This window comes from Pagrus pagrus (genome assembly GCF_965226575.1).
Source record: "Pagrus pagrus genome assembly, chromosome: 18".
Taxonomy (NCBI): Eukaryota; Metazoa; Chordata; class Actinopteri; order Spariformes; family Sparidae; genus Pagrus; species Pagrus pagrus.
The window spans coordinates 23458084-23472116 of record NC_140202.1 but is presented as its reverse complement, the minus strand read 5'-3'; the positions used below and the strand labels follow the sequence as shown (position 1 = coordinate 23472116).

Here is a 14033-nt window from a genome sequence, read left to right as displayed (position 1 = left end):
AAGCACAAATTCTTTCTACATTTTGGTTTATGTCCACGGCTTTTTTAAAATATTTTATGTTTTAATTAAATGCCAGGAAATTCTGAAATGTCTTATCAGTGTTTCCCAAAACCCAAGATCACCTCCTCCAATGTGATATTGATAATGATATTTATATTACTGTCATGGAGGAGTAAAGGAACCAGAAAATATTCACAAATTTTTACTTTTGTTTTCTTAAAAACTTGCTCACTGATTAATCCAATAGGTGACAACTAATCATCATTATGACATACTTTTGTCCAACCATTAGAATAATTAGAATAACATTTTATAAAATACAGAAGAAAATCTAGGATGACTAAACAGTATTAATAGTGAGTATTAAACACAGCGTCTTAGTATTTTATAGTTAAAAATGTCCGAAAAAAGAAATGCACACGCACATCAAAGCCAAAAACGGCAGGTGCTGAGTTTAAAATAAACAAAACATGAAACAAAAACACAAAAAATAGTTTCAAGCAAAGCTGCTCTTCATCAGTCTGACGCGAGCCATCTTTTTTGATTTAGGTCACATTTTTCAACATATTATTTCCGTCCGTTATATCCGTCATATCTCCTGCTCCTGTATTTCCTGTCATTCTCAAATGTAAACTTTCTTGAAAAGCAAAACTTCCATAATACTGAAAAGAAAAATGTGTTTGTTTTTAATATGAAGGCACAAGCGGGTCATTAATGTGTTTACACCAAACAAACAGTGTTTGAATATTTGTTCCCGTTTTGCTTTGAAGCTAACCTGGTGGAATTCCTCCCAATATCGTTTGAGGGCATGTCATGACATATCTCAGCGTCCTGTGTACAGTTTATTCACTGCTGCCGCATTGTTTTATTTGGACATTCCTCACAAGAATAGCATTGAATTATGCTCGGCGGGGTGCAGTTTGGCAGCCTTTGAAGATGAAATATTTTCTGGTGTTTTCTCAGGCCAAAGACCAACGAGTCCGACCGTTCACATGAAGCAATATCACAGCTCCTAACAGTATTTACAGTGTGAGGTGGTTCTGTGTTGACCTTTTTTTATGGTTCTGAACACAAATCTAGCATTTTATTTAGTAGATATTAAGATTTTATGCTGATAGACCGACCATACGTCTTCCTACTCAGTTAGTTTTATAGTAAAATCATAAACCCTGCTGCTGGCTGACCCTCCTGCAGCCCTACTGTACCTCAGGTCGAGGCCTCGCTGTGTTTACCCTCAAACCACCAGTCAAACCCAAGTTAGATCAACACCGATGGCACTGTCCTCTGATTACCCACACCCAGTGTTTATTTTCTTACACTCATTGTATGAGAGAGGGGAAAGGGCACACGAGTTAAAAATAAAGCTTTATTTTTGAACAGTTTTGATGGCACCACTGTGCTCCTTAGAAACACCTTGCATTGTTTCACATGGTATTTTTCTAAAAGGCCGAAACAGTGTGCGTTTAATGACATGGGCAAGTTGTCTGGCTCAATATGCCCTTGATTACCAATATTAGCCTTGATAATCAAGCATTGCTTAACTTCCAGCATTCAAAATATAATGATATATATCTTCTATCAGGAAACCACAGATTTTTTTTTTCTGATACTGAAACGTTTCATCGAAAATCAAAAACGGTCATTCTTTGATCAAACGATGAGTTGATTTATTAACTCATTTTACATTGCACAGATTTTGATTCAGGCAAAACATGTTACTCATCTTGGTTCAGATCCATTGTGCTCCGCATGTTGGACCACCAGTGTGTGTGTGTGTGTGTGTGTGTGTGTGTGTGTGTGTGTGTGTGTGTGTGTGTGTGTGTGTGTGTGTGATCATCAGCAGTGGTCCCAGGGGCAGATGGTGTAATGGTCTCCACCAGCCTCCCCTCTAAAACTCCCCCACCCCTCACACACACACACACCTTTCACCCCACAAACTGCCCCTGCCCCGTTTCTGTGCCGTGAGCTAATCTTATTTTAGCGTCTCCCACTTCGTGTATCATCTCTGACCCGATGGCTCCTCGGCTCTCCACCTTCTTTAAACAGCACGAACCATAATGAGAACACTTTTATCCACAGCACCTGGTGTGAATTCATACAAATTGCACTGGTTGCTGTAATGGGGATCGAACCCTTGTCTTGTCAGTAGCATCATTAGTGCTTCTGCTTTACCTCCTCAGCTTTTGTCTCATTTCATGTTCTTCATCTTTCTCGCTCCATCCTCCTTGACTCCCTCCCTCTCTCCCTCCCTCCCCGCTCTGTCAGATAGATGTGTCTGTCGAGCACTCAGCCTGCACTCTGCAGCGTCTGGTATTGTGGGTAAATTACATCGCCTTTTAAAAATAGAACAGGCAGCCACACTGCGGGCCATTTTTCTCCTGGGGAGGAGGAGGAGGACAAAGAGGAGGGGGGGGGCACGTGGCCCAAGGCGCATTTCATGTTGCGAATAAGCCGTGAATTAAGACGGCAAAAGACGACGACAAGGGTTCAAGCAGCCCTGTACCTCTGTGAAATGGGAACATGCTGTTCTCACAGTCGTTCTGTAGCGTATTCTCACTGCGCTGTGTGTTTATATTTAGGCTGTTCTCACAATGATGCGTGCTCCTGTAGAGACTCGTTTTTACATGTTGTCCAAACACAATATCAACTTCAGTTACAGTGTACCTGCTCAGAGCACATGTGTAAGAAGCTGAAGTCACTTCTGAGATCATTTGTGTAGTGGAGCTGAAGTGATACTGGATTTTAAACAGACACACATGACTATATAAGAGAGTTTGTACTAGAACCCACGACATGAGCTCACATTTTCACCGGGATAAGACAGATTTACTTTTAAAACACCTTTGACAAACTGTGGCAGGATGTTTTACAGCTATTTTCCTGCTATTATTTACTATATTCATCTATCTTGAGAAGCAAAATTGTTTTACTGCCTGTACGTATTTCAAAATAAGAGTAGGGCTACAACTAACGGTTATTTTAATTGATTAATCTACCAGTTATTTTCACAATTTATATTCGATAACATGTCAAAACGTTGTGACAAATGCTCAACACAGTTTCCCTGGGCCCAAAGTAAATATGTTCTTTAGTACAACCAACAGTCCAAAACCTAAAAACTCTTCATTAACTATCATAAATGACAAGAAAAAGCAACAAATCTTTATTTTATTAGAAGGGAACCAGCAACTCACTTTGTACTTCGTAATGAAAAACTGCTGCTTCCATTAGCTGGCTTTCAAAACTGCATAACTTTTTATTAATACAGAGTCTCCACTTTTCCTACCATTAATCATAGCACGACAGTATTTGTATTAAATCATCCTAATTTTTTAAAAGCAAGATAACATCATTAGCATAAAGAGGGATGTTCACAAGTACATGTTCCCATGTTACCGCTTTCCCTAGCTTCTTTACCTCCATTTTATCACAACATGTTAAAACTAACTCTTGCGTTGCTTGTGTGGAGGAAGCGCTGTTTCAGCTGCACCAAAGTACAATTTAAAATCGGTCTGTCTTAGAAATTAGTATATACTCCTTGAAAATTGTTTACTTTTTCAGCATAATTTGTATCATGTAGCCTAAACTAGGGACGCACGATACAAAGTTTTTTCAGCCAATGATACCAGTAACAAATAATTACCTGCTTCCCGTGGACGATACCGATAAGATAACCCATAATTTCATTGTTTGTGCACACCTGAGGGTTAGAAAGGCTCTGATGTAGCATGGCTGATTTAATATTGTTCTGATAAGATATTCAGCATCATTTTGCTATTTTTCGGCTATTATTTCACTATTGGCCAAGAACCGAAAATTATAAATTGCCCATGTTGGTCGGATACATATCCGGCATCCCTGATATTCGAAATTGAGCAATCCTGATGTCATATTTGTTTGTTTCCTGGCAAATCATGATCCAAACAAACAATCCAAGTTAATATAAACAGCTGGTGAGATAAACAAAGTGAGGTAAACTGTATATTGATTGCTGTGGGTATAAAGGAATTCTGCAAACTTTATTTTTCGCAAACTACATTTATAGTCATTGTTTAGATGTGATGATGAAGGCCTCAAGTATGGACATTTTTGGTTTAGGTACCTTGAAATGACTTACATTTTACTCTTTAAGGCTGTACGAACCCTGTTAAATGCACAGCAGCAAGATTTCACCCAGTCAACCTAAATTCACAGAGCTGATTTATGATCCATCCAAACATGAAGCCTTAATGTGGCTTACTAATAGGCGATCTGTAAACCTGCAGGGTGCTGACATATCAATAACATGATCTAAACTTAGGTCATTGTTCCCTTGGCTGTCCATCAGTGTGCGTCAGGCAGCTGATGTCTCTCCCCTCACCTCCTCCCCTCTCCACACACAGACAGCATGGCCGCTGCTGTGGAGTCTGAGTAGTAGCATATTGATTCTGAGTCGTCTATCAGGGGAACAGGAGATTTAAATGGATACTATGACGGCCTGCTCTCCGGTTACCCTGAAGCCTTACTCGGTCAATCGCTTCTCCCTCGTTCCATCCTCCGTCACTCTCGTTTGTAGACTAAAAGATGCACATTTAACAGTCCTCTTTTTGTGCCTTATTTCTCTGTAAGGACAACCCCTTTGTTAGCTGACAGCTATTGTTTTTTGTGAGATATATTTCTGTATTTTTTTTTAACATCCTGTCTGCCAGATGTGATAACATTTATCTGGCTGGCATCATAGTCTGCTGAAGTTTCATGAAAATTCGCTGGTTTGTAAATGCTGCATCATGATGAGATGAGAATATAGATTTGATGTTGAAACATGTTTTTTGTTGACAAGGGCCAATATAATAAAGATTTTGCAATATTTCCTTCCCTGTTTGATGCATTTTCTTTTACTTGGAGTGTCTACATTCCCTCTGGTGTGAGAATATGTTGGGAGGGGTGGGATTTGAAAATTGTTTGACATGAACATGTTTTCTCCAGCTTGGATTTTTTTCTAAGCATGAAATTTGTGAATGGAAACTTTTTCTAAAACGAGTACACGTCTCTCAACCACATGCTGGTTGGATCAGATTATTCAATAATGTCACACTGATCCATCACTAACACTTCTTATGTGTCTTTGTGTCTCCAGTCAGTTGCAGAAGGCTTCAAAGAAGCAGTCCAGTACGTCCTTCCACAGCTGATGATGGTCCCAGTATACCACTGTATGCACTACTTTGAGCTACTGCAGGTACGTCCCCACACGTGGACACTTCTCATAAACATTTAGATTGAAAAACATCAGTGAAAATCAGTGTCTTATTCTGCTGTTCACGTCTCTTTTTAATGGATAACGATAAACGCACTCGATTGTTATATTATTGAGAATCGTCACCATTTCAAACAGAAAATCGATCAAGATGATCAACTTTTCTTCTGTATCATCAAGTATAGTAATATGTCTCCTGTTTGATGTTTTTACAGCAACTTCAGGAGCGCAGTGAAGACCAAGATGACAGAGAATGTCTGAAACAGGCGATCACAGCGCTGCTAAACCTTCAGTGTAGCGTGGAGCGCATCTATGCCAAGCACCAGCCTCGCCGTAAACCTGGGTACGCCTCCTCTACTACCGCTTTTAATAATTAATATTCATTTGATCAGTCTGTCTGCATGTTGGTGACCAAATGGCAGAAATCTGTTTGCACATCAGTGATAAGTGTTTTTATTCACTCGTAATGTTTCATTTTTATCTGACTTCAAACTCCTCTCCTCCCTCGCAGCGAGCCCATGTACCGACTGTACAGCAGACAGGTTCGTAGCAAACAACTCGCCATCAAACGCATGAACGAGATCCAGAAGAGCATCGACGGCTGGGAGGGGAAAGACATCGGTCAGTGCTGCAGCGAGTTCATCCTGGAGGGCCCACTTCTTCGCGCCGGCGCCAAGCACGAGAGACACAACTTCCTGTTTGATGGCCTGATGATTAGCTGCAAGGCCAATCAGAGCTCACGGCTCCCAGGTTCGGGCAGCGGGGCGGAGTACCGTCTGAAAGAGAAGTTTGTGCTGAGGAAGATCCGCATCGTGGATCGCGAGGACTCTGTAGAGCTGCGGCACGCCTTTGAACTGATAGGAAAAGATGAAAACTGTGCAGTTTTCTGTGCACGGACAGCAGAGGAGAAAGCGGCGTGGATGGCAGCGCTGGTGACTCTGCAGTACCGCTCCACTTTGGATCGCATGTTGGACACAGTGCTGCAGCACGAGGAACAGGCGCATCCTCTAAGACTTCCCTCCCCGGAGATTTACCGCTTTGCTGTGCAGGACTCTGAGGAGAATATTGTGTTTGAGGACAAAGTGCAGAGCAAAACGGGCATCCCGCTCATTAAAGCCGGCACAGTGGTTAAACTCATAGAGAGGCTCACCTACCACATGTATGCTGGTAAGATGCTGCAGTAGATCGTCTCTTGAGACTTTTATATATATCAGCTTAATCTGACTAACTCACAGGTTTATTTGACAAAGATGGACTGTGACGTTGATTTTCTGTTCGTTGTCTAATTTATTTCATCTCCTTTATAGATCCTAACTTTGTGCGCACGTTTCTCACCACATACCGATCATTCTGCAAACCACAAGAGCTTCTCTCCCTGCTGATAGACAGGTACGGTTCAAACAGAACAGCTGTCCTTACGCCACTATCTTATTGCTGTAGTTGTTTATTGAATTAGTATCCGAATCATAAGGTCTTATTCAGACCAAATCAGGCATTGTGAAGATAAGTGCCGAGATTTGTGGTGGTGGGGGAGGACACAATTGGCAGTGTATCATGGTTTGGTCCATGAAGTCGCCTGAATAGCTCCCATTTTCTGGCGCTCGGCTTGGGAGCAACAGCTCTTTCAGTTTTCATCCGAAACAAGTATTATTTCTCCTGCCTTGCTGGTGCAGCCTCCTTTCAAAATGATTGTTTGTTGTTGTTGTTTAAGGCACCAAGCAACATAATAGAAAAAGCAGATTGGAGGATCTATAACTGTTTGTGCATCTGTCACTGAACTTGTCTGTCAACTGCCGCTTTATAAAAAAAAACTTCCATTCCAAGAGTGAAAGTAATAAGCTCTATTCAAAGTGTCATTTTATAGCTAAATTTGGTGTGAACCGCTCGAACAACAACACTGTTGACTGGTCAGTGTCATTACTGCCTTATGTGATTAGCCACCACAGCTTGACTTAGGGTTGTGTCTCTCCAAAATCTGATTATGTTTAAACATTTTGCCGCAGGGCCACTGTATATTTGTACGCTCTGCCGTAGTCTAAACACACTACCCGCACTCAAAAAAAGAATGTAAGGACTGAAACTTTCTCCTCAACGCCTGGTTTAGTTTGAATAAGTCTCAGGAACAGTCAGCCTTCACTTTCTCAGACAGATATCCATGCTGTGGTCTCATGTATGCCCTGACATTTTGAAGTGTCACACGTCTGATCATTATTTTCCTCAGGATTGAGATCCCTGAGCCAGAGCCGACTGAGGAGGACCGACAGGCTCTCTGGAACGGCGACCAGCCGATGGCGGCCGAGCTCCAGAGATTCAGGAAGGAATACGTTCAGCCAGTCCAGCTCAGGTACGACCGGCGTCCCATCACAGCCGAGTCCTGTGAAGGCTCACCGAAGACAACTGCAACTCACAGAGATGACGACATCCACAAGACAGATATCTGAGCTTGTTGATGTTGTCCAGAAGAGCACTGAGATGATGCACTAGATAAGAAATGTCTTTAGTCTCTAAACTTGTCGATGAAATGTACAAAGTTATTTTAGCAGAACTGCTGTCTTTTATTTCCTCACAAGGCCTTTGAAAATGCCACAAAAGACTTCTCTGTCTTTGTCCTCTCCTGTTAAGGCCTGAATGTTCTCACAGAATAACTTTTGTATTCGACTTTGTGTCCTTATAAGGAGGAACAGAGTCAGGAATAGTCTCATAAGTATCATTAAAACACTGAGAGCTTCTCGGTATCCAACTGCACTGCTGCTGTAGTTGATGGCAGCTGCAATAAAATCCTTTAAACTTAAGTCACAGCAACGGTTAAAACACAAGTGGGTATTTACAGTCGGTGCACTCTGTGAAGTGCAAGTCTTCTGGTCACACATACTACATATCATTTGTCTCTAAAAGATGCCAATGAGTCAGTCATGATATGTGAAGACAGTACAGATACATTTGGCAAGTCTCCTCAAGTGTATGATCATAAAATGGGACACAAATGTAAGGAAATGATCATGTAGTTTTGGGTGGCCTATTGTTGAGTAAGCATTGCAAAGTGGTGCAGCTGGTTTTTTTTTAAAGACAGGATACTCAGAGTTGGTAAAAATTCCTCTTCAGGCACGACTTTAAAGCACAAACGTTCCTGCTGTGTCTATTTTTAAGTACCCACTCTTTGAAACCGTTAGCTGACCAGGGTGAAGAATACACACTGGCTTCAAGCCAAAAACTCTTCAGTTAAGGACTTTGTTCACCAAATGTCTGTTTGTGAGACAATCTACTATACTTCAGATTTCTTGAAGGATGTAAAATTAAGATTTGGCTGGTGAAGCAACACAGTATTATGCATAAGTCCTCCCTTTTTGGTGGACCACATCTTTGCCATAATTGAGTTGTTGCCTGTGTTACGTATCCTCCTCTTCTTTATCCTCTTGTTTCCTGCCTGCCTCTTCACAGCTGACTCCCCAATAAAGGGGAAATGGACAAAAAAACAATGTTAATTAAAAATATGGGTGTTTAAACAGTAACAAAACAGGAAACGAGAGATTTTTAGTGAGTAGTTTCACATAAAAGGAAAAACATTTTCAGGGTCACAGTTGTCAAAAATGTCCTTACAGATACTTTGGACTTTGGCAATTGGATGCGTGTGTGAAACAGAAGTGGAGGACGATGTGTACTGTTTAGTTAAAACTGTAATGTGTCTTTAATTCACAGGGTTCTCAACGTTTTCCGTCAGTGGGTCGAACATCATTTCTACGACTTTGAGAACGACCCAGAGTTGAGAAGTCGGTTAGAGGAGTACATCACCAGCAAAATTCAACTGCGAGGTCAGAACTACATCCAGTATTTATACAGTAGTGTGTATATACCTCTGCTTACCTAAACACATGTTAGCTTTGATGCATCAGTGTTGGACATCCTCTTAAAACATCTCATCTCCTTACCTGTTAAAGCATGCTTTACGAAAAGCTACATGTTTAGTCTGAAATACTGTTTTGTCAAAATATCTTATTTTCGGCACCGACGCAGGTCGTAAACAGTCCTGTGACATCGTCTGTCAGCGGAGCCTGACAGGACGGTTACATGAACAACACTTTTCTTTCATTCCCTCGGACTTATTCTAATTTTGCTCAGATTAAATTTATGTTCAGTGATTTATCTTTCTCCAGCATCCTTAAAAATATATTTTGTTGCGTTAAACAACATCGCACTGTTTTGGAGAGTGAAAATGAAATTTGTAATATTAAGTTCAGTGGAAGTATATGCTTTTCTGAATTGAGCCTGTGTGCACAAATGTGACACAAATCAGACTCAAGACTATTAAATTATTTTTAAGTCTGTGAAGATGTGGTTGTTGTGTTAAAGGTTTTGTTGGTACAAGGTCTTGTGATAGAAGACACTTGATGCACGGTTAACAACGTTACATTTCTGTTTGTGTAATGACATTGAGACACCAAAGCTTTGGTTTTATACACTGTGTTTTCTTTTCCAGGCAAGTCCATGAGGAAATGGGTCGAGTCCATCAATAAAATCATCAAGAGAAAGCTGCAGACGCAGTCAAACGGTGTCAGTCACAACATCACCTTCGAGAGCCCGCCTCCTCCCATCGAGTGGCACATCTGCAGAACCGGACACGTGGAATCATTTGACCTCATGACCCTTCATCCTATAGAGATCGCTCGCCAGCTGACTCTGCTTGAATCAGAGCTCTACAGGTGAGTCGCAGAGCAGTGGAAGAGGCTGGAGAAGCAGGCTTGGGACTAAACTGTCAGTTTAAATCTATGTGTAGTATCAGTTCGTTTATAACTATCTCACTTTACTCTGGTTTGTTGTTTCATTGTGCCTCATATCGCCTGTCTGAAAAATAAAAACCCCTCTCCTCCACAGAGCTGTCCGGCCATCCGAGCTAGTCGGCAGCGTCTGGACCAAAGAGGACAAAGAGAAGAACTCGCCTAACTTGCTCCGCATGATCCGCCACACCACCAACCTCACACTGTGGTTCGAGAAGTGAGTCCAAGGATTCAAATAATACATCCAGAATTGGTTTCTTTGGGGGGAAAACAAAGCTGTAACTGTGTTTGTCGGGTGTTTTCAGGTGTATTGTCGAGACGATGAACCTGGAGGAGAGGGTGGCCGTGATGTCTCGGGTCATAGAGATTCTGCAGGTTTTCCAGGAGCTCAACAACTTTAACGGAGTGCTGGAGGTTGTCAGTGCCATCAACTCTGTCCCGGTGTACAGGCTCGACCATACCTTTGAGGTGAATAAAACTATAGAAAACTTATATATAAACATGTGTAAATGGCTACATGATTGAATTTAAATGATATATTCATTTTTACTCGCATCACATCATTAATCCAGATTGTGCCATTGGAGAAGTGTGCACTAGTTTCTCCTGGATCTGCAGATATTCAGACAAGAATCATTTTAAATAATTATTTTTAAACATGCAACAATTTTGCACTGATGTGTGAAGGCCTTTTGTATCCAGCTGCTGAACTACGTCTATGTTTTTAAGGATGTTTGGCCTTGATTATGACCCTGCTCGAAACCCTGCCACAACAATTAACAGTTGAGAAACATCAGATGTTTATTGTTTTGACATGTATTTAAATCATTTGCTGAACTGGTGGTCAGAACATAATTTATGGGACTCCTCCTCCCTCCTCCACCAACAGGCAATACCAGAGAGGAAAAGGAAAATCCTGGAAGACGCTGTGGAGCTGAGCCAGGACCATTTTAAGAAATACTTGGCTAAACTCAAGTCAATAAACCCACCCTGTGTGCCTTTCTTTGGTAAGTCTCCTACAGTGGTGCAATGAATCCACGACAGATGAAGTATGAAAGACGTGAGACAAAAAAACGAGTGTCCATTTTGAGTCAACATTATTTATTAGAAAACCTGCGAGATTTAAGTTCACATATGACTCCAGTAAAACTGTTTTAATCTTCATCTTCAGGTATCTATTTAACAAACATCCTGAAGACAGAGGAAGGGAACCCAGACTTCCTCAAACGTTATGGCAAGGAGCTGATCAACTTCAGCAAAAGGAGGAAAGTGGCTGAAATCACCGGAGAGATCCAGCAGTATCAGAACCAGCCGTACTGTCTGAAGGTGGAGCATGAAATCAGGGTGAGTGCTCATTCTTATAATTTTCTCCTTGGTTTTACAATGCGTTTCATAGATCCTGAAGTCAAAACATGTCCTTTTATTTGTTTTTCCACAGAGGTTCTTCGAGAACCTGAACCCAATGGGCAACAGGAGTGAGAAGGAGTTTGCTGACTACCTGTTCAAAATGTCTCTGGATATTGAGCCACGGCACTGCAGGCAGCCTCCCCGATTTGTAAGTGTTCAGACTGCGGTGTCTCTAGTATACTGAACAAACACTCCATAACAGTCTGTTGGAATAAAGTGCATTTAACACTTGTATTAATAAAACACGTTCCCGTTTTTTCCTCCTGCAGCCCAGGAAGACCATGTACTCTCTGAAGTCCCCGGGGATCCGGCCTGTGCGAACGTCTACCTCTGGCACCCTGAAGGGCCACCCAGTCCCCCTGGAGAGGGAGCCCCCACACAAGATCACCTTCCGGAGTATCGCTGAGACGGAGACGGAGACGTCAGCGTCGTCATCAGTGCCCACCTCTCCGAACACGCAACCCTCCGCAGTCAGCTCCCTGACCTCAGCTCAGTCTTCATGGACACGACCTCAGCAGCTCGTATGGCGGTGAGTTATGTTCCTCTCTGAAGTATCAGAGATTGAGGTCTGTGTCGAGGGAGAGGAAGTTAGAAAATTAAAGAAAAAAACATTTAGACATAGATCTAAACACACATCTTCTCTTTCTTTGAATTTTACAGGTAGCAACTCCATATTTTCTCCAGTTCTTCTTCCGCCTTCAAGTGAGTTCTCAGTTTATCTTTTTTTTTTTTTTTTTACCTGATAGTCTGACTACAGTACTGCTTGTGTCATACTGCTTTTTTAACCCCATGAATGTCTCCTCCTTGTCTCAGAGTTCCAGTCTGTGTCTTGCGGCAGCCTCCACCACCTCGGGGAGGAGCAGCTGAAGCCGCCTCCTCTGCCACCACGAAGGAAGATGCGATGTCTGGAAGCCAAAGTAAGAGCAGCAGTTATACCCGTAATAACAACACATATTTGTGTGCAAATTAAAACACAATGCACTATATGGTGCTGTGAACGGTGCTTGAACTTACTCTTCAAAAGCTATAAGAACCCTACATTCAGTGGTTACCACAAAACAGCAAACATTTGTGGCATAAATATGTTGTCCTCTTCTGTTAGCAATGCTTATTGACACACTTCTGATCTCTGTGTGTCTCAGCTGAGCTCCAGGTCCGACAGCCCCCCTGCCATCCCTCCCCGGCTGCCCCCTCCTCTGCCCAGGAACCAGCCTCGACCGCTGATCTACAACGGCCCTCCGAGCGACGGCCCCTGCGGCCCCCTGCCCAGCCCTCCACCACCGCCTCCCCGCGACCCTCTGCCCGACACGCCTCCCCCGGTGCCCCAGCGGCCTCCGGAGATCTTCATCAACTACCCCCTCAACCTGCAGCCTTCCCCCGTGGGCCGATACCACTGGGACTTCAGCAGCTCGCCCAGCTCCCCCAACACCCCGCCCAGCACGCCGTCGCCTCGCGTCCCCAGGCGGAGCTGCCCGCTCAGCGCCAGCCAGAACAGCCTCTGCCCTCTCCCCATCACCGCTCCACCTGTGCCCCCACGCCACAACTCCAGCCCGCAACTCCCTAAACTCCCACCAAAGACGTACAAAAGGGAGCTGCCACCGCCGCTACAAGGCCTCTCATTGGTGGAGAACACCGACAGCAGCCAGTGAAGCAAACTTCAAGCTGTCTCCTTCAAACTAAGACACAGTGGACTCAAAGCTACTGATCAGAAAGAACACACTCGACTCCACCTACCCTCCCTCTGCATCGACCAATCACACCCCCGCTGTGCCTCTCAGGGGATCAGTAGCTCCGCCTTCATTGTAAACCCTCTGTGCCAATGAGAAACCCACACCGGCGTGCCAGCTAATAAACAACAAGGAGTGTTTGTGTCTGTTTCTTCTGTACGGAGCGGGACCGCCAGCTCCTGTTGAAAGTTCTCACCCCTCAAACTTACACTTTTACCCCACGTCCCACTCCTCCGTCAGGGTGGGGCGAACGTGGGGGGCCTTGGACTATGTAGCCTCAACTGTCATGCTTTGTTTCTTTGGGCATTGACATCATGTGGAGTCCTGCTGCAGCTCACACGGATTTTTACGACCTCCTCACTGAGACGTAGCTCTTTCGCAGTGGGTGTGAGCAGCATTGACTTGTTTTTTCCTACAAACTGAAACAGTTGCCAAAGTCTTATTTTATGCAGGGGGATAAGGGATTTCTTTTTTTTTTTTTTTTTTTTAAAAATGTGACATTAAAAGAAACGCATAAAGGAGGCGACACTGAATCCCCCACCTTGTATCTCAACTGTACACTGTGACTGTAAAGACATGAGTCAAACTGTCTGACTGTTTTTTGTCTGCAGCCACAAAAACGTTGCCTTTCAAAAGAAATCCAACAGCGGTGACCTCTGACCCCAGGCTCCAGTCATCACGAGCTGAGAACACTCCATTTGCACATCGAGTTTGGGCGAAGTCAGCAGGTTTCGATTAGACTTTTAAAAAAAAAAAAAACGTCTGCCACGATATCAAACAGGAGAGGAAACGCGTATTTTCCCGCTGATGTCTTAACCGAACCCCTTACAGACGTGCGCTGCTGTCTCGACACTGTGCTCTCCTCCAAAAAAAAAAAGCCCTCACGACCAACTC

The 14033-nt window shown here is 43.2% G+C and overlaps 1 protein-coding gene across 1 annotated transcript in view; it reads left to right on the top strand.

The window, feature by feature from the left end:
- Positions 1–14027, top strand: part of sos2 (son of sevenless homolog 2) — a 28972-nt gene extending 14945 nt beyond the window's left edge. The window contains 18 exon segments of the mRNA XM_084380699.1: positions 5117–5215; positions 5449–5576; positions 5745–6400; positions 6541–6622; positions 7455–7577; positions 8930–9042; positions 9708–9930; positions 10103–10222; positions 10311–10473; positions 10895–11012; positions 11177–11349; positions 11444–11560; positions 11682–11869; positions 11871–11888; positions 11890–11933; positions 12073–12114; positions 12226–12329; positions 12555–14027. Coding sequence (XP_084236825.1) covers positions 5117–5215; positions 5449–5576; positions 5745–6400; positions 6541–6622; positions 7455–7577; positions 8930–9042; positions 9708–9930; positions 10103–10222; positions 10311–10473; positions 10895–11012; positions 11177–11349; positions 11444–11560; positions 11682–11869; positions 11871–11888; positions 11890–11933; positions 12073–12114; positions 12226–12329; positions 12555–13061 — 3018 coding nt within the window. The 3' untranslated portion in view covers positions 13062–14027.
- The last annotated feature ends 6 nt before the right edge of the window (positions 14028–14033 follow it).